The sequence below is a fragment of the Gadus morhua genome, chromosome 2 (assembly GCF_902167405.1).
Source record: "Gadus morhua chromosome 2, gadMor3.0, whole genome shotgun sequence".
Classification (NCBI taxonomy): Eukaryota; Metazoa; Chordata; class Actinopteri; order Gadiformes; family Gadidae; genus Gadus; species Gadus morhua.
In genome coordinates this window covers 21,746,850-21,763,776 of record NC_044049.1, presented here as the reverse complement: position 1 = coordinate 21,763,776, position 16,927 = coordinate 21,746,850, and the positions used below count along the sequence as shown (strand labels likewise).

The window sequence follows — 16,927 nt, the reverse complement described above, 5'->3', positions numbered from 1 at the left end:
TTCAAACGATTTTTTTTACCCACAATACCGCAGTTTTCAGGTCAACTTCAAAGGGTTAACTTTTTTCACTAGCCGATTTCAGGGTGTGGAACCACTCTGCCCCAACGTTGGTGAAACCAGTAAACCGGAGTTACAAGTTGCTCAGATTTAATTGAGATGTACGTTACCTTTCCGGAGGTTAATTAAGTAGTTCTACATCTGATCTCCAGGGAACATGTTGGTTTACTATACACTCATTGGTGTTCTGTTAGCAAGCTACTTTAAAGCTTTCAGAAAACCCAACCGGTCCAAGTAGCTACACTAGTTATTAAACCGCAACTTGTAGAAATAACATGAATTTAATGTACCCTTTGTTCTTTCCCGTTTTGCATATTGAATTCTGAAATGTTGATTCCATCCTCAATAACCAAATATAATTTGTTTTAGTCAAATAGCAAAGTCCCTGCTGGCTCTATTAAATAGGCAAGTAATAATCACAACAAACAGTCAGTGCAGGTTGGTACAAAAACCCTCAGTTTTTATTTGTGCCATGTGACATCATCACTCTAGGACCAATCAGCGGTGGCTCCTCCCCACTCCGGGGCCTGGGCGGTGGGGGCTGCGGACCAGTCCTCGGTGGCAGGCTGGGCGCTCCAGTCCTCTGCAGACAGACACACGTCAGACTCAAAACAGACTCAGGACACAACAGTCATGTTCACACAGGACCCATCTGGTTTGAGGTGTGACATGCAGGAGATGCAATTTTGCAACAGAATTTGTTGCAATTTTTGAATGTTTGCTACAGGTAGTAAAGAAACAGTGGATCAGCTGCATCACTCACCAGCGAAGGTCTCTCCTGCTGGCTTGGCGGGGGCCACGGCGGCAGCAGCGGTCGCTGAGGAGACAAACACCAGGGGTTAGGAAGACCTCATCGATTACCACCGAATCAACAGCCAACCGTTACCATCTCTAACCAATACCTAGGTCGAACCATTTCCAACCTCGTATCCGGACTGAAACATCTTTAACACAATACCTCAACGTTACCATCTCGTTACCATCAGTACGAGTTAATTCGGGACAATGCTATCAAACAGAGATAACTCTTTTGTAGCAGGACCACCAGCCACGGCCCCCTGAGGAGCACAGGGACCAGGAGGAGGAGCCGCGGTTCTGTAGCACACGTCCTACACCCAGTGCGTCACGGTAAGGACGGCCCGGGCTCTAGCGTAGTGTGCACGGGTCCCGACCCCACAAATCCTACCACACCACGGTCTAACTGTATCCACGGTGACCACAAGGGGGTCTCACCTGGTGGGAACTGCTGGATGGGCACAGACGGGACGGCGACGCCCTCTGACCAATCGGCCACCTCCGCCTGAGCGAACTCGGCGGCGGGGGCGGTCCACTCAGCCTGGAACTCCTCCTTCCCGACGGCCTTCTCAGCCGCGGCCTGCTCCTCCTTCTCGATCTGAGGAACGCAACACCGTTAGGATCCCAGGAGCCCCGGTACCAGAAGGCTCACAGCATTAACGCCACTATTAACTCCTTACATGGTCATTTATGCAACTTTAGTGCTAGTTTATAGTTGCACAGACCCGGATCATATAGTTTGATGACTGTAGTCTAGTGCATGTAAATGTAATGGTGTCTTGTTGTCATGGCGTCTCACCTCCTCTGGATCTCTGTAGAAGTACAGATCGGGCATGACGTCCCAGGTGTGCTCCCTGGAGATGGTTCCCCTCATGCGCAGAACCTCTCTGGTCAGCATCCACCACATGAGACCCACAGAGTGGTGACCCTGAAGAGAGGACAGGAGGCTTTAGGACACTGCCTCATGTCAACAGAAAGCCATCAGGACTAAAACACTTCTCAATGTTTTCAAGGGCCCCTCCTTCATCACACCACTGCTCGGCTGATCTACAATCATGTGACACCTATGTGTTATGCTACTATAAAAGCTGGCTAGTTTTAAAAATGGCGATCAACAGCGCACATTGTATAATGGAGGCACTGGCTTTCATACCCGGTTTGATTTGTTTATACAGATACTTCGTACACACACGATTTATGATTCCAGTTACTGTCCAGCCGAATGCCGCTAAACGCTGCAATAAATGTTAGCTGGTGCAGCTCCCTAGATATGATCCCAAATTTTACAGCAGGCTACGTCTTGTAGCAGGACCCCCAGCCACGGCCCCCTGAGGAGCACAGGGACCAGGAGGAGGCGCCGCGGTTCTGTAGCACACGTCCTACACCCAGTGCGTCACGGTAAGGACGGCCCGGGCTCTAGCGTAGTGTGCACGGCCATCCCAGCATTAACTTGGGAATTAACCATTTCACGATCACTTTGACAACGCCCCTCCGCCAAGGGAGGGGCGGCCCTCCGGCTCACCTTGTTGTTGCAGGGGATGGCGATGTCCACGTATCTCAGGGGAGAGTCGGTGTTGCAGAGCGCGATGCTGGGGATGTTGACGTAGGAGGCCTCCGTCAGAGGCTGGTGGTCGGCACGGGGGTCCGTCACGATCAGGAGGCGGGGCTCCCTGAAGGCCGCCTGGATCTGATTGGTGAATGTTCCGGGGGTGAAGCGGCCGTGGAAGGTGGTGGCGCCGGTGGCCGAGGCGAATTTCAGCACGGCTCTCTGGAGAACAGAAGGGACGTGATTAGTGAAATCAGCAGATGAGGCCGAGTTCGTTAAGCCTCAACTCATGCCAACTCTTTTACATCATCTACACAAGTGGATTCAATTATGGTACTGCTTGACAGCCAACTATCACCCGTTCAGACACATTTGTTTATCTTTATGTAGCTTGTTGCTAGGTGCTACCATACTCCGTTCATGGGACTTGCGTCCTCACGGGGCCAGCGAGCGCCTAGCAGTAATGTAGCACACTTCCGACACCGCCACACCAACAGCAGTGGGAGGTTTTAATAGAGTGCAGAGCAAAGCTGACGCCTAATACACGCGAGAATTACATTCTAAACACAATCCATTCTCATGTCAATTCACTCCAACCCATTCCAAAGTTGACTGTGGGTTTATAAAGCTATTTGATATATTTATGTTAGTGGGAGTGCAACATAAGTAAATCTTTTAAAATGTAAAAAAAATACATGGATATAGCCGCTATTCATGTTTTATATACAGGCCAAGTGCTCCAGACAATCTGCAGTTCAACGTGTACCAGGTGAGTCTCAGGTGTACGGACCAGGTGAGTCTCACCTGCCCAGTGTTCCTGGAGGAGATGACGCAGATGTCGGCGGGGTTCTCGATGGCTACGATGGCCCTGGCCGCCAGCAGCAGCTTCTCCCAGGTACGCTTCAGGTTGATGATGTACACACCTGAGTTATAACAGGACACATCACCCCTATTTAGCACTTTAACATTTAGAGTTTTCTCTGACAACCTTGTCCGTCAGAATCACAGACAGGACCACTGGGTGGAGGGCAGCCCCCACTAAGGTTAACACGAGTAGTGTTTTGTAGCAGGACCCCCAGCCACGGCCCCCTGGGGAGCACAGGGACCAGGAGGAGGCGCCGCGGTTCTGTAGCACACATCCTACACCCAGTGTGTCACGGTAAGGACGGCCTGGGCTCTAGCGTAGTGTGCAATATAACGCTTTATTAATGCCCGGCTCACCCCGTTTCAGGGGAATCATGTTTACATAACGTAGATTTATATAGACAATGTCACTTTTAGGTTTACAAGAGAGATCTTAGTTAACGTTATTAGACTTCGCCATAGCGTCCCTGTTTGACAGGTCACTGCAGACTGATTGGTGGTTGTGTTCAGATACTGACCGTCACTCTTCCTCTTGTACACATACTGCTCCATCTGGAAGTCCATGTTGGTTCCTCCCAGATGTGTTCCTGCTGCCAGGAACTTGAGCACATCCTCCTCCTTCATCTGAAGCACATCTAGACCTCCGGACATCGTGACCGCTTTCCCTGGGTTACGATTTATATGGGAAAACTGAAAAACACAGAAACAAAACGGTTAGTACACAGACAGGATTGGATTGACATTAATGACGATATCAAATCATATTCCTCTTAGACATCAGAAGTACGCGGAGTGTTTTGAAATAAAATATAGGTTAAACAAAAGTGGCATTTTAGAAAACCACCAAAACAACCAGTTTGACATTTATAAAACCATTACTTGAATGTATTGTAACACGGCTTCTGAAAATTATAATTTATTTCTACTCATTTAAATGAGTACTGATTCATAATTGTCGGACCACATTCTCGGTTGCAACATTAGGACCAGTCAACGCGTGTCTGTGGCTAGCGCTTAGCTGCCCGGGTTAGCAGATGAAGTTAAGGGCGGTAAACACGTAATTATGATCTGAAACTTGGCTAGATGCAACATAATTGTGTACATAACGCACGGGGTGTCTTTAATGATAATTTCCCAACCATAGTCGGTCCATCACGATCATTTATAATGAATAATTCCAACTCACCACGAAACAACGCCGTATAGAAGTCTGACTACACGGAGAAAAGAGGGTCCTGGGCGGACGTGACGTCGTATTTGTACTCGGATTCTCCGCCTCTGATTGGATGGCTTTCTTCCCTGGGCCACTGGAGGTAGTTTGTAGCTTTGACCACCAGGTGGCGGCGTTGTTGCACACCGACACTCATGTGACGGAGTCAAACGGGTTTCCCATATTAAGACACTGGGATAGAAAGCCCATATTAAGACACTGGGATGGAAAGCCCATATTAAGACGGTGCTGAGACACGTTGGTCAAACAGGGGCATGTGGGGCAACGTTATTTGCTTAAGATAGCATGTTCAAGGAGAGTTTATGGTAATATGTACACAGTTGAGAAATGTTTGGTGTTTTTTTAACAAATCTATCTCTCGCTAGTTTTAGAAATAACTTATTGGGGTGAGGTCTAAATTCATACACATCGTGGTGTTCTGCTAAACCTAGGGTAGATACAAGGTCGAGGAAATTCGGGGCTGTTAGTTTACAAACTTTTCGTTATAGTTCCATCTTACAATCAGGCTCAGTGAAAGAGCCGATATAAAAGTATTTGATAAACAGGGCAACAATACCCTATATTACACCTAATAAACAATTGTTTATCCATTGGTAAGCAAATCCAAAATTAGAGCAGGCATACATTTTGGATAAACTATCAGGTGCTGGATTGCTGTATAGCTGGAAACACATATTATAATACATAAATGGAATAAACTGCCCGTTTTAATCTAGGCGTTTCATGTGCGATTCTGACACGTCAGAGAGGAGTATCAGAATATCTCGGTCCTCTTTTCTCTCTCTCCCATGCGTTGGGGGGTGTTCCACCTCATGCTCTTCTCATCACCCTGTCGTCTCCTGATAACCCCAGGAAGGTCTACAGTAACCTCGGGGTAGTCGTGTGAGTAGTGGTTAGGTAAAGACTTAAGACACATACTGACTTGGTTACTGTCACTGGCCTATTCGTGTTTGGCCCTGGCTCAAAATCTGGGAAATATTTCACACACACACACACACACACACACACACACACACACACACACACACAACCAACACCAGTACACCACGTTTAAACATGAATAGTAAGCAGTCTAAGTTTAAACGCTGATGTAGTGTTACTCCTCCTTAACGAGAGATGCTTACAGAGTGCATATCTCAGATCGTCTCGTATCAATTTGTCACTGTGACCAGAGCTCAAAGTCACTTAATGATTATCTCAACGGAGCCGTTAATGAGTGGAAGAGTTCAGCAGCCCAGCCAAAAGGTTTTATTGAATCATAAAATGAAAACTAAGACTTGAGAAAATGGATTCCTATGCAAGGAGAATCCCACCCATCAACGTTTTAATCACAAACAGAGGAATAAAGTGGTCGATATTAATGTTTGTTTATTTAGATAATGTAAAAGATCGTTATTGGACAGAAATTGCATATGAATCCATATTTATTATCCAGATAAACATTACACAAATAAGGAAAACATGGTCCAAAGGTTAGTATTCTAATTAAATACTGCAAAAACAAAACAAAGACCAGCTTGTTCTGTAAGAAGCCGCATTACGTTAGAGAATTTAAAAGCATTAAAAAAATATTACCTCTGTAACAATCTGTTAAAAATAACCACACATTCATTAAAAAAAAAGCTGAATTTTCAGCAGTATAGCAGCACTATTAAATCTACAGCTTCAAATGAGCACAGAGTCTGACCCCAGTGTAGCGTCTGTCTGGTTGAGCGTAGCTTAGCTTAGCTTAGCGTATAGTAGCATGTCAGCCATTAAGGGCTACTATTGTCCGTCTTCTTTGCTCCTCTGGTCAACATTCGTTCCATCACCAACGTCCAGTGTTCCTCAGACGCTGATGCAGACGGAGTGTGTGTGTACGGACCCCCCCCCCCCCCGCCCTGGATGGATCTCTCGGAGAATCTCTCTCTCTCCGTCTCCATTCATTTAGTCCTTTCGACCATTGATCCTTTCTCCCCGTCTCCGGTGATCTAGTCCTCTCTCGACCAGTCCTCCCCTCCCTCTCTCGGTCCGTCAGTCCCCCCTCCCCCATGGTCCTCAGGACTTGAGGCCGACCCTGGTCATCATGGTCTCGTAGACGGTCCACGCCATCGCCGCCATCATGGTCCGCCGCAGGCAGCGAGGCACCGCCCCCCGGAAGAACCCCCGCACACCCTGTTGCTAGGAGACCACAAACACACACACACACACACACACACACACACACACACACACACACACACACACACACACACACACACACACACACACACACACACACACACACACACACACACACACACACACACACACACACGGTTATCTTGCTATATTCAACAGTTGAGGTGATAATTTTTATGAATCATGACCATTCCATTATGGGCTTCATTAATAATAATAATAAGCACTCATACGAGTTCACCTGGAGACAGGTTTGCTCTTGACCAGTTAAAACGACTAGTCGAGTTGACAGACCCTCAAGGGTCGTTTTGAATCGTCCCTCCACGAGACCAGCAGTATTATTTCCTGAACCGATTCCAGCGTGGTCAAAGTGGCCCACAAGATAATCCTCGACCCTTGAAGCGACAGGGATTAGCTCTTAACTGGAGTAACATCTACTCTGTCGATCCAGAACTGTTCCACTGGTTAACAACTTCTCCATACCGCTCGCTCCCAGTAGCTCTACAAAACGTACCGGTGGAGATACTGAACGGTCAGAAACTGAACTTAGGCCCAATCCCATTTCTACCCCTTACCCCTAGTTTTGAAGGGGTAAGGGGAAGGGGGAAGGCATAAGGGGTAGAAATGGGATTGGGCCAAAGGCCCAATCCCATTTCTACCCTTTACCCTTACCCCTTCAGAACAAGGGGGAGGGGTAAGGGGAAGGGGTAAGGGGTAGAAATGGGATTGGGCCTAAAGTTGAAGGTTCTCAGTCTTAGGTTTGAGGCGTTTACCGAGTAGACTTGGCGCACGGCGGCGGCCGTGCTGAGCCCGCTGCCCACCTGGACGTTGGTCTTCACCACGTCGGCCGGCTGCGTGATGAGGGACGCCAGCACCCCCGCCCCAATGCCGCACAGGAAGTGGGCGGGCGGCCCGTAGGACGACGAGCCCAGCTCTGGGGTCGGGGGGAGATGGGGTCATAGAGGTCAGAGGTCACAGCAGGACTCAACACAACACTGGGCCGCATGGGACGACATCCTGCAGAAGGTCGAACTTCTATCACAACTAGTAGTTTTACCAGAACTTTGACTATAACTTCTACCACTTGTAAATTGACTTGCTTCTACCACTTGTAGTTTGACTAGAACTTCTATCACAACTTGTAGTTTGACCATAACTTCTACCAAGAACCAGAGTCTACGTGTCAGCCGACCCAGCAGCCTAACTGGTGGTGTTACTGGTACCTGTGGGCAGGCAGGCCTTGGTCTGGGTGTAGAACATGACGTAGATCCCGGAGAAGGGGGCGTCTCTGAGGAGGGTGGGCACCAGGCCGGAGAACAGGGCCCGAGGCCCCTCCGTCTGACACATGCTGCGCAGGGCCCCCACCACGCTGCTGTAGTTATACCGGCCAGACTGCAAACACACACGCACACACACACAGTTAGGCCGTGTTCACATCTAGTGTTTTTTAACGACGTCAGGCGTCTTTTTGGCAACTGACCCATCACAAGCGGAAAATTGACACTTCATCACGAAAGAAACTCTTCGAAACTCTCAAAACAAGAAACAATGGCGGACAAATCACTCGGGAAAGTGCCAGTGGAGCAATCAATAGTTTTAATTACAGAACATGTCGAGATCTACGACATGTCTAATGGGCTCTAGCCTGGATACGTAGTAGGCGAGTGACGTCGGGTCAAGACTTTGGGGTTCACACAAAAATCCTTTCAAGTGAATTTAAAATGCATTTACATTTTAAATGGGTTTGAGTGAGGGAAATGCATCGCATTATTGTTGTTGTTCAGTGCTTCTAATGTCCAGGGTCCAGTCAATCTCGGACTCCTCAACTCATTATTTATTAGTGAAGTTCAAGACACTGACAGCTTGTTAATCCATTAAAAAACACATCCCCGGTTGAACACGTCGTCTCCCCCCCCCCCCTCACCTCGAAGCGCGTCTTGATGACGGTGACGGGCAGCATGAGGACCCCCGCCACGCTGCGGGCCCCCGCCCCCAGGGCCACGGCCTCCAGGGGCCCCAGCCCCCGGCCCTGGAAGAAGTGCTGCTTCAGGGAGTAGTAGGTGCTGAAGTAGAGCCCCAGGCCAGGGATGGTGCGGGCAAACGACTACAGAGACACAGGGGGGGGGGGGGGGGGGGGGGAGAGAGAGAGAGAGAGCGAGAGCGAGTTATTAAAGTCTTATTAATCAGTATGTGTAAGCTGTACTGTAGAATTTATACAAATTCTTAGTAGAATTGTTCAAGTAATAATTTTTAGACTGTTTGTGTGATTGTAATTAGTTTGTGTGTGTGACTGTCTCTCTCACCGGGGACATGCCCTTCCAGAGCCCCACCAGCTTCTCCGTCCGAACCACGGTCAGGAACACCGACACCATGCCCACCCGGGCCGAGCTGGGGGGGGGGGGGGGTGGCACAACTCAAGGTCAATCGCTGTGTGTGTGTGTGTGTGTGTGTGTGTGTGTGTGTGTGTGTGTGTGTGTGTGTGTGTGTGTGTGTGTGTGTGTGTGTGTGTGTGTGTGTGTGTGTGTGTGTGTGTGTGTGTGTGTACCCAGGCTGCACGGTGCCCTGCAGGGTCTGCAGTCTGGTCTTGATGAGGTCCAGCGGCTGGAAGAGCAGCGTGGAACACGTCCCGCTCAGAGAGCCGCACAGGAAGGCCTTCAGAGCGGATTGCACCTGGGGGGCACGGCGGGAGGGAGAGCTAGTGAGCTCCATGGAGGAATTATGAGTTATGGAGAAACGGTAAGAGTACGAGGCAGAGAGAAAGGGAAAGGAAGAGAGACTGACAGACAGACTTGGGTAAGAAAGGTTAGCGGAGATAAAGATAAGGAGTGTTAATGTGTTACGCCCCGGGACAAGGAGAATGAGACCGAGAGACAGTGAGACAAGAGATTAATCTAAACGCACGTCATTGGTTAAGAGATAATTTCCTCGTGTTCATGTAGGCCTACTAACAGCTTTATCAGTAAAAAAGAACGTGACCGCATTCATTCTGGATATCTAATCAGTACACTAGTAGAGAAACAGACAATTCGATGAACAGGGACATCTCTGCAGAGTAACGTTTATGATTAATGTTAAATAAGTAACTGCATTTTAATGAAGATTTATGATCACAAGTGTAGCTAGTAAACTCACCAGGGAAAGCTCCATGATTCCTCAGAGGAAACTCAGCAACACCTTGGTCCGCTTCCACTTTCCGTCCACAACGTTAAAAATAAAAACTTCCAGCAGTCTTTGAAAAGAAAACCACCATAAAATAGTAATTAACACCACACTGACCAGCATGTAGCAGACGTTGTCCCTCTGCGGTTCCACACACTGTGAATCCTCTGAAGGAATGATCGGATCCCCGTTCGCCTGACCGACGTCAACTCTCCAATCAAGTAAGTTAATTAGGACAGGCAGACCCCGTGAGACCAGGCTCCTCCTGCTCATCTGGAGGGCTGCCTTCTGTCCGTTCTACACAAACCCAGACAGGGCATTCCCTGTGTGACGTCACGACCCATGTATCAAACTTACCCCGACTCTCAGAAGTCTGAAACTTCAAACAGGAACAGGTTCCAGTAAGACGAGTTGTGATGGTTGGGAGATTCCGTCTGAATAACTCAGTCCGGATAGTTCCTAACAATTGCCATGAAGACCCCACAAAACACTCTCCAAAACCAGCCGGTTCCTGTTCCACAGCCTCAAGGTTCAGATCCAAGGGTTTGAACGTATAGAGGGCGGGACCTGTCTGAGGTACCAGCCGATCGCCGATCCGAGCCTTACAGTGGGCGGTATCTCTCTCAGCTACCGACCAATCATTGATCCGGACTGTTCCTGTACGCTCGGACCCTTGGACCCACTGGTGTCTCTACGCCCCGCCCATCGACCAACGCCCCTCCCATCGACCAACTGGACACGGGCTTTGCAATAACATACTGGCGTTGGTTCATTTATTTACTGTGGTTCACTCTGAATATATCGCATATGACCCTAGAATATATTATAGTTTGTCAAATCTGATTCCTACGTCCCCAAATAAAAAGTTTGCGTTACCAAATTATTCAAAATAAATGACATTCATCTTTGAACCTTGTAACTCGTCCTTTACAGCTTTCTAGTAATACATGACTGAATAATTGTTTTCTCTGGAGTATAGCCTACAATATTGTAACGGTTTTGATTTGATAAGACATGAAATTTCTTTTAACTTTCATAATCATATTCAACGGTTTATTTTGTGACTGTCCCTAACACAGGCCCGCCGGTCCGGAGGCAAGACCCAAAATAATATGATAATGAACTTCCCCACATTTGACTCTTGTTGATCACTCCTTGGGGTTGCTGATGAAAATCCGGTTCCCACTAGTTAAACCATGCGCTGCGGAGAAAACAAGGGACCACGGCTGCCCCCTGGCGGCCACGTAAGGACACTTCAAAAACAAAGTCGGAGCAGAATTCAGAAAATTAATAAGACCCGTTGTATTCAACAAAAGAACCCAAGCAATCGTATAGCAGTTTAGAAGCCTCTTTATTGCAATATCATCAATTAACAAGTAATCTGTAAAGATTGTTTTACTTCCAGAGGTGCAGACATACGTTGAACAATCAAAAAAAAAGTACTTTTTTTTTCTTCATTTGGTTTTTTTCCCTGTATAAGTGTGGAAGAAAGACTTTGAATCGAGATAATTTTGGAACACCTTTAAGCCCTCCGACCCAACCAGCAGTGTGCCCCCCCCCCCCCCCCCCCTCCCTGAGCACAACGAGAGGAGCCTTAATGTCATCACTACACCTTCATATAAAACCACCCCTAATGATATGTCACCATCCCAGGACCCCCACCTGACCACCCCCTCCCTCGCCTGGCTCCTCAGACCAATCAGAGTCAGGAGGGGGCACCAGACACTATTTTCAAGATTAGTATTATTTTTAGATTAGGGCAAGAGGGGCCCTAATCTGTCGGCATTGAACCCCACAACCTCCTTCCTCCCATACAGCCCCCCACCCCTCCCCCATACTGGTCGTAGACGAAGACAAACGTTAAACCACGCAGGGTTAAAATACATAGATATGGTGGGTCTGACGTACAGGTAAGGCTTTAAGGGTTGAGGAGAGCGCTATAGTCGGGTCTACTTTAGGCACATGGATACGAGGCTGTGGCGAGGCCCCGGCTGGAGCGCGACCAGTTGTAAAAATAGAAAGTATCTGCGAAGCCGCATCATCGGGGATGAGTCCTAAACCGGTTCAAACTGCCCTCACCGCGGCGGTTGGCCGACTGATGCATTCTTGGAGCAGGGTCTGGCGTAAAGTACGGACTGAATTAATACGTCCACTAAATCAATACATAATAATCAATAATGAGCGAGCAGCCTCTTGTACAAGCGAGGCGCGAGAGCTAAAGCATTAAGGAGCACAGATCGCTCACCGTCACCACCCAGAACCGTTTCAAGCCGGCTCCATCTGGTCCAGATCTGGACGCCCACACACCTTTTGTCCCCTTCCAGTAATCCTCCTGATTAAGGAGTTATTTGTGTTTTCTTTTCTTCTTTCCTCGATTAAAAAAATAGATATTAAACCAAGGCCTTGAATACGTTTCCATATAAAAATATTTTTTTTCTTTTCGTTAATTTTTTTTAAGCTTCAGGGAACAAGTAATTATGATATTTGGCCCTCCCAAAAAAGCGCGTAGGGTGTATTAAGAATACCTCTCAGCATGGTCGATTGTCTGCATATTGGTGTGTTTTTACCGTTTGTTTTGCAAGCGCAAGAGTTAAAAAATGTGCATAGATTGTCACTCCTATCATTGTGGAGAGTGCGACTGAACAGCCAAATTCCCTTCCTGTGGATCGTACAGTACACCCCCCATCCTTCTGTACAGTCAGTTGTGTTTTGCTATAAATCGTTGGTGTGTATTCGTCATGCAGTTCTGCCGGAGACCACCATAGGCTGTTGTGGCGCCGCCTCACTCGGGCTTGGGCTCCGGGGTCTCTGGCTTGGCCTCGCCCTCCTCGTCACTCTCCGCGCCTGACCGCGTCACGAAGCGACGGATGGTGATTGGCAGGTCGCCGCGCCTGGGGAGGAGGGGAGACGTTGAGACCTCATACCAAAAAGTCAGGGGTCAGGAGCTCAGAGGTCAACACGGACCTCGTCACGTCACACACTCCATCGTCCACCGTTACTGACTGGAGATCAGTAAGATTTATATTCATTTTTCTTTTACAATTCATTAGTTAAATATAGATGTTATAATATCAATTAATCTCAACACATCGGCCAGGACTAAAGGAAAGAGCAGGTTATATGTTGACCGCTTCCAATGTTGTATCGGCCATACTTAAGAAGGAATCATACAGAACATAAGGAACTTAATAAATTATATTAAAAAAAAAAATCAAAATAATCTAAAATTAGATTATTTCCCCAAATCATTCAGCCCTGCCCTATTCTCGTCATTTAGTCTGCCTTCCACGACTATTAATCAATGAAAAGTCAAGGTATTTGGTCTGGACGGGGTCCTAACCGGAGCTGGGGGGGGGGGTCTGGACAGGGTCTGGACGGGGTCTCACCTGAGCTTGCTCTTCAGCGTGCTGACCTCCCGGTTCATGGCGTCGGCCGACTCCGAGGCGTCCTCCAGCTCGCGCATCAGCTTCCTGCGGTTGGCGTTGGCCCGCTGCGCCTCCTCCTCCGCCTCCTCCAGCTGCCTCTTCAGCTGCTTCATGCGAGAGTTCAGCTTGTCGGCCTGGAGGGGAGGGGACGCGTCAACACAGACGTCAACACAGGGCCACCACACGGCATGGGGGTACAGGTCTTTAGGTATGTTGTATCAGGGTATGGGGTATCATGGGGTACCTTGTCCTTGGGTTTAGGGGGTCAGGCGTCAGTATAGGGTATCAATGGGGTATCATTGGGTACCTGGTCCTTGTACTGCTCGGTGTTGCGTCTCTCGTCGTCCACCGTCAGGATCACCTCCTTCAGCTTCTTCTCCGTACGGCGGACCAGCTTAGAGGCCGCCTGCCGCTCCCTGGAACACACAGAACCCGGTGTTAGAACCTAGAACCTCCCTCTACCTCCCCAGAACCCGGGGTAAGAACCTAGAACCTCCCTCTACAGAATATATTCGCTAATGTCTGAACTGGTCTCATAGTGGACTATAGTGGTGTCTGTATGTCTGACCTGGTCTCCTAGTGGACCAGTGGTGTCTGTATGTCTGACCTGGTCTCCTAGTGGACCAGTGGTGTCTGTATGTCTGACCTGGTCTCCTAGTGGACCAGTGGTGTCTGTATGTCTGACCTGGTCTCCATGTCCAGCTGCTCCTCCAGCTGTGCGATCTTGGCCTCCATGGCGGCGATGGCGGCCTTGTACTTGCTCTTAACGGTGCCCTCCAGCTCGCCCAGCTTCAGCTTCAGCTCCTTGTTCTGCCGCTCCATCTGCGCCCGCGCCCCCTCCAGGCGCTGGGAGGTACTGCGCTCCGCCGTCAGCTCCACGTTCATCTGGTCCGTCTGGGGGGGGAAGGGAGAGGGGGGAGTCAGGGGACGGTGATGAGTTAAGCGGTAACTAGGTTACCACTGGTCTAGTATTATGAGTTAGGTTTAGGGTCAATATGAAACCACTAGGAGAGGATACAGTATGATGGAGAGCACCCGGTCAGCTCTGACCGGATCCAACAGTACTCAGAGCGAGCAGAAGATGGTTAGATCAGATAGATCACTAACATACATAGAGCCATAATTAACAGATCAGTAACATAGCGATGGGTGTATATCTATCACTGACCCATTGGTCATAGATCTAAAGCAGTAGAAGCTGACCCACATGTCTTAGATCTATAGCAGTAGAAGCTAGCCCACAGGTCATGGATCTATAGCAGTAGAAGCTGACCCACAGGTCCTAGAACTATAGCAGTGGAAGCTGACCCACAGGTCCTAGATCTATAGCAGTAGAAGCTGACCCAGAGGTCCTAGATCTATAGCAGTAGAAGCTGACCCACAGGTCATAGATCTATAGCAGCATAAGCTGACACACAGGTCCCAGATCTATAGCAGTAGAAGCTGACCTGCAGCAGGGCTCTCTTGAGGCGGTCGTTGACCAGCTCCGTGTTGCACTGCTCCTCCTCCAGCTCCTCCTCCAGCTGTGCGATGCGAGCCTCCAGCCTCCTCTTCTCCTCGGCCACCTGGGCGCTGGGGGGGGAGAAGGAGGGGCAGAGAGGAGGGAGGAGCAGAGAGGATGAGAGGGGAGCAGGGAGGAGAGAGGAGCAGGAGGGAGCAGAGAGGGGCAGGGAGGAGAAGGGGGGAGAAGGCGTTAATGCAGGTCAATGGTATGGACTCCCATAAGGTGAAGAGTGAGTAACTAAGGTGGTTTTCATTCAAACTTTTCCATAGAACCTCAATATGCAGAGTGTGAATCCACTCAGCCTCTATACCTAACATCATTCTGTTCAGCTAGGAATTAAGGTTTCCCCTTAACCTCACGTTTTAATGAAACTCAACTGTGATTGTCATCAGTCTGAACTTCATACGAGCATCTGCTCATCGACTAAGGTTCTGCAAGTATTATTAAACAGGCAGAGGGGGGAGGAGTCAATCTGTAAAGGTGTGATTGTGATTGGACGGGATAAGGGGTCGTCTGTCGAGCTGTGAATCTGATTGGACCAGAGGCAGGGGGCGGGTCTTACTTCTTGGCAGCCTGGCTGTTGATCTCGTCCTGCAGCTCGTCTCTCTCCTGCTGGGCCTGTCTCTTCACTCTCTCGGCGGCGGCCAGCTCCTACACCCCCCCAAAGAGAAAGTGGTTATGCTCACCTGCACAGGGGGAGGGGGAGGGGCAGCAGGAGGCACCATCACAGGCTCTACCCCCTGGTCAGTGTAGCGTGGAGTAGGGGCGGGACTAAATATCGACACGGCGATATATCGTTGCCCTTCTTATCTCGAGCAATACGAGAATAAACATGCTGGCGCCAAATATCAACATCATTTTATTATTTTTATCAGGTTTGTTTCTAATTTGTTTTTGCTCTGTTTTGTGCTTTATTCATGGTGAGTAAGACGGGTAATATCACCCACAAAAAAAACTATATTTAATGAAAGAACGAGGCGCTCTACACTGATTTCCCTGCTCATCGAGGAGGCGCTCAACACGTGAACGAGGGAAACTTGAACACAAGTTAACTAACGAAAAACGAGACGTTTGGACCACGAATAAACCAATGGAGGGGGTGAGGGGGACTGACCTCCTGCATCTGGATCATGTCGGCCTCCATGCCCTTCAACTTCTTCTCCGTCTCCTTGGCCTGGGCCAGGATCTCCTCCCGGGACATGCGGGTGTCCTCCAGCTCCCGGATCAGCTCCTTCATCTGGGCCTGAGGGGGAGGAGGAGGAGGAGGAGGAGGAGGAGGAGGAGGAGGAGGAGGAGGAGGAGGAGGAGGAGGAGGATGAGGAGGAGATGCCAGGGTCAGTGTTGAACCAGGATCAGTGTTGAACACAACATCTTTTTTCTAGTCATTATAAATGTGTATAATTCAACTAGACTCTGCATAGCCTCCCCCCTGACCCCCCTTACACACTTATTGTATGTTGTACGTCCTGCCACTTGAAAACAGTACTTAGCATCGTTTAGCATCTTATCCTAGCTGTCTCTGTTGTATACGGGGAATGGGTAAACCTAGTGATTATTAGAGCTTGGCACTTGGTTCTATGAACATCCTAACTGTAACAACAGCAATATAGAGTGGTTTCTCTTTCTTGTACTTATTGTAAGTCGCTGTGGATAAAAGCGTCTGCTAAACGCCCTGAATGTAAGTGTACAATATGAAAACTTTATGCGCGTCTGTACCTGGAGTTTCTTGAGCTGCTTCAGGGCCTCATCGCGGTTCTTGTTGGCCATGTCGATGGCTGACTCCAGCTCCTTCAGGTCCAGCTCCAGCTTCTTACGCGCTGCCGTGGCAACGGACCGCTGCTTCCTCTCATCCTCCAGCTCCAGCTCCATCTCCCGCACCTGGAGGGAGATAGAGGGCGGAGGTCAGATGCATCCCATAATACGGGAGACCGGTAACTAAGGAGACACCCTTAGCCTAGGGACCAGCAGTGAGTCCAGACCCAGGTCATTAAGGGGACTGTTCAGGTTCGAGCATCGTGCTCAAGGAGGTTTGAATTCCCCATCCTTTCTAAACAAGCAGTTTATTAGGGTATTAACGGGCTGGAAAATCCCATTAATACCCTATTGGTCCCGATGCGACCTCTGAAAATGTCACATCGGGAGTTTATTGCACTGAGCTGAAGCGCATTTGATTCTTTTTCCATCCA

At 48.9% G+C, this 16,927-nt stretch overlaps 3 protein-coding genes across 4 annotated transcripts in view; all 3 read right to left on the bottom strand.

The window, feature by feature from the left end:
- Positions 1-490: 490 nt before the first annotated feature.
- On the bottom strand, positions 491-4,594 carry LOC115531149 (40S ribosomal protein SA). Its single transcript, XM_030340241.1, has 8 exons — positions 4,449-4,594; positions 3,781-3,952; positions 3,203-3,321; positions 2,375-2,620; positions 1,652-1,780; positions 1,291-1,450; positions 821-874; positions 491-640 (listed from the first exon to the last, which is right to left on the bottom strand). Exons 2-8 carry the CDS (start codon positions 3,911-3,913, stop codon positions 546-548), a joined length of 936 nt encoding a protein of 311 aa, XP_030196101.1. The 5' UTR covers positions 3,914-3,952; positions 4,449-4,594; the 3' UTR covers positions 491-545.
- A 1,133-nt stretch (positions 4,595-5,727) lies between these two features.
- LOC115531156 (mitochondrial glycine transporter A) lies at positions 5,728-10,382 on the bottom strand. Its single transcript, XM_030340254.1, has 8 exons — positions 10,170-10,382; positions 9,786-9,882; positions 9,199-9,323; positions 8,957-9,041; positions 8,578-8,757; positions 7,877-8,045; positions 7,427-7,587; positions 5,728-6,653 (listed from the first exon to the last, which is right to left on the bottom strand). Exons 2-8 carry the CDS (start codon positions 9,798-9,800, stop codon positions 6,531-6,533), a joined length of 858 nt encoding a protein of 285 aa, XP_030196114.1. The 5' UTR covers positions 9,801-9,882; positions 10,170-10,382; the 3' UTR covers positions 5,728-6,530.
- A 762-nt stretch (positions 10,383-11,144) lies between these two features.
- Positions 11,145-16,927, bottom strand: part of myh9b (myosin, heavy chain 9b, non-muscle) — a 49,220-nt gene continuing 43,437 nt past the window's right edge. For both annotated transcript variants that reach the window (XM_030340182.1, XM_030340188.1), the window contains 8 exons: positions 16,458-16,619; positions 15,856-15,984; positions 15,304-15,392; positions 14,686-14,809; positions 13,923-14,131; positions 13,545-13,653; positions 13,199-13,371; positions 11,145-12,703 (listed from right to left, as the gene is read on the bottom strand). In XM_030340182.1, the coding sequence (XP_030196042.1) occupies positions 12,595-12,703; positions 13,199-13,371; positions 13,545-13,653; positions 13,923-14,131; positions 14,686-14,809; positions 15,304-15,392; positions 15,856-15,984; positions 16,458-16,619 (1,104 nt within the window). In that variant the 3' untranslated portion in view covers positions 11,145-12,594. The remainder of the gene's footprint in view (positions 12,704-13,198; positions 13,372-13,544; positions 13,654-13,922; positions 14,132-14,685; positions 14,810-15,303; positions 15,393-15,855; positions 15,985-16,457; positions 16,620-16,927) is intronic.

Bases quoted from the DNA above. Each gene is read 5' to 3' on its own strand.
- LOC115531156 (XM_030340254.1), bottom strand. The intron at 9,042-9,198 runs GTACACACACAC...CCCCCCCCCCAG, and splicing joins CAGGGCACCGTGCAGCCTGG to CTCGGCCCGGGTGGGCATGG. The intron at 7,588-7,876 runs GTACCAGTAACA...CCCCGACCCCAG, and splicing joins CAAGGCCTGCCTGCCCACAG to AGCTGGGCTCGTCGTCCTAC.
- LOC115531149 (XM_030340241.1), bottom strand. From the start codon at position 3,913: ATGTCCGGAGGTCTAGATGTGCTTCAGATGAAGGAGGAGGATGTGCTC. The intron at 1,781-2,374 runs GTGAGCCGGAGG...TCCTCTCTTCAG, and splicing joins CCATCCCCTGCAACAACAAG to GGTCACCACTCTGTGGGTCT. The intron at 641-820 runs GTGAGTGATGCA...GTCTGTCTGCAG, and splicing joins AGCAGGAGAGACCTTCGCTG to AGGACTGGAGCGCCCAGCCT.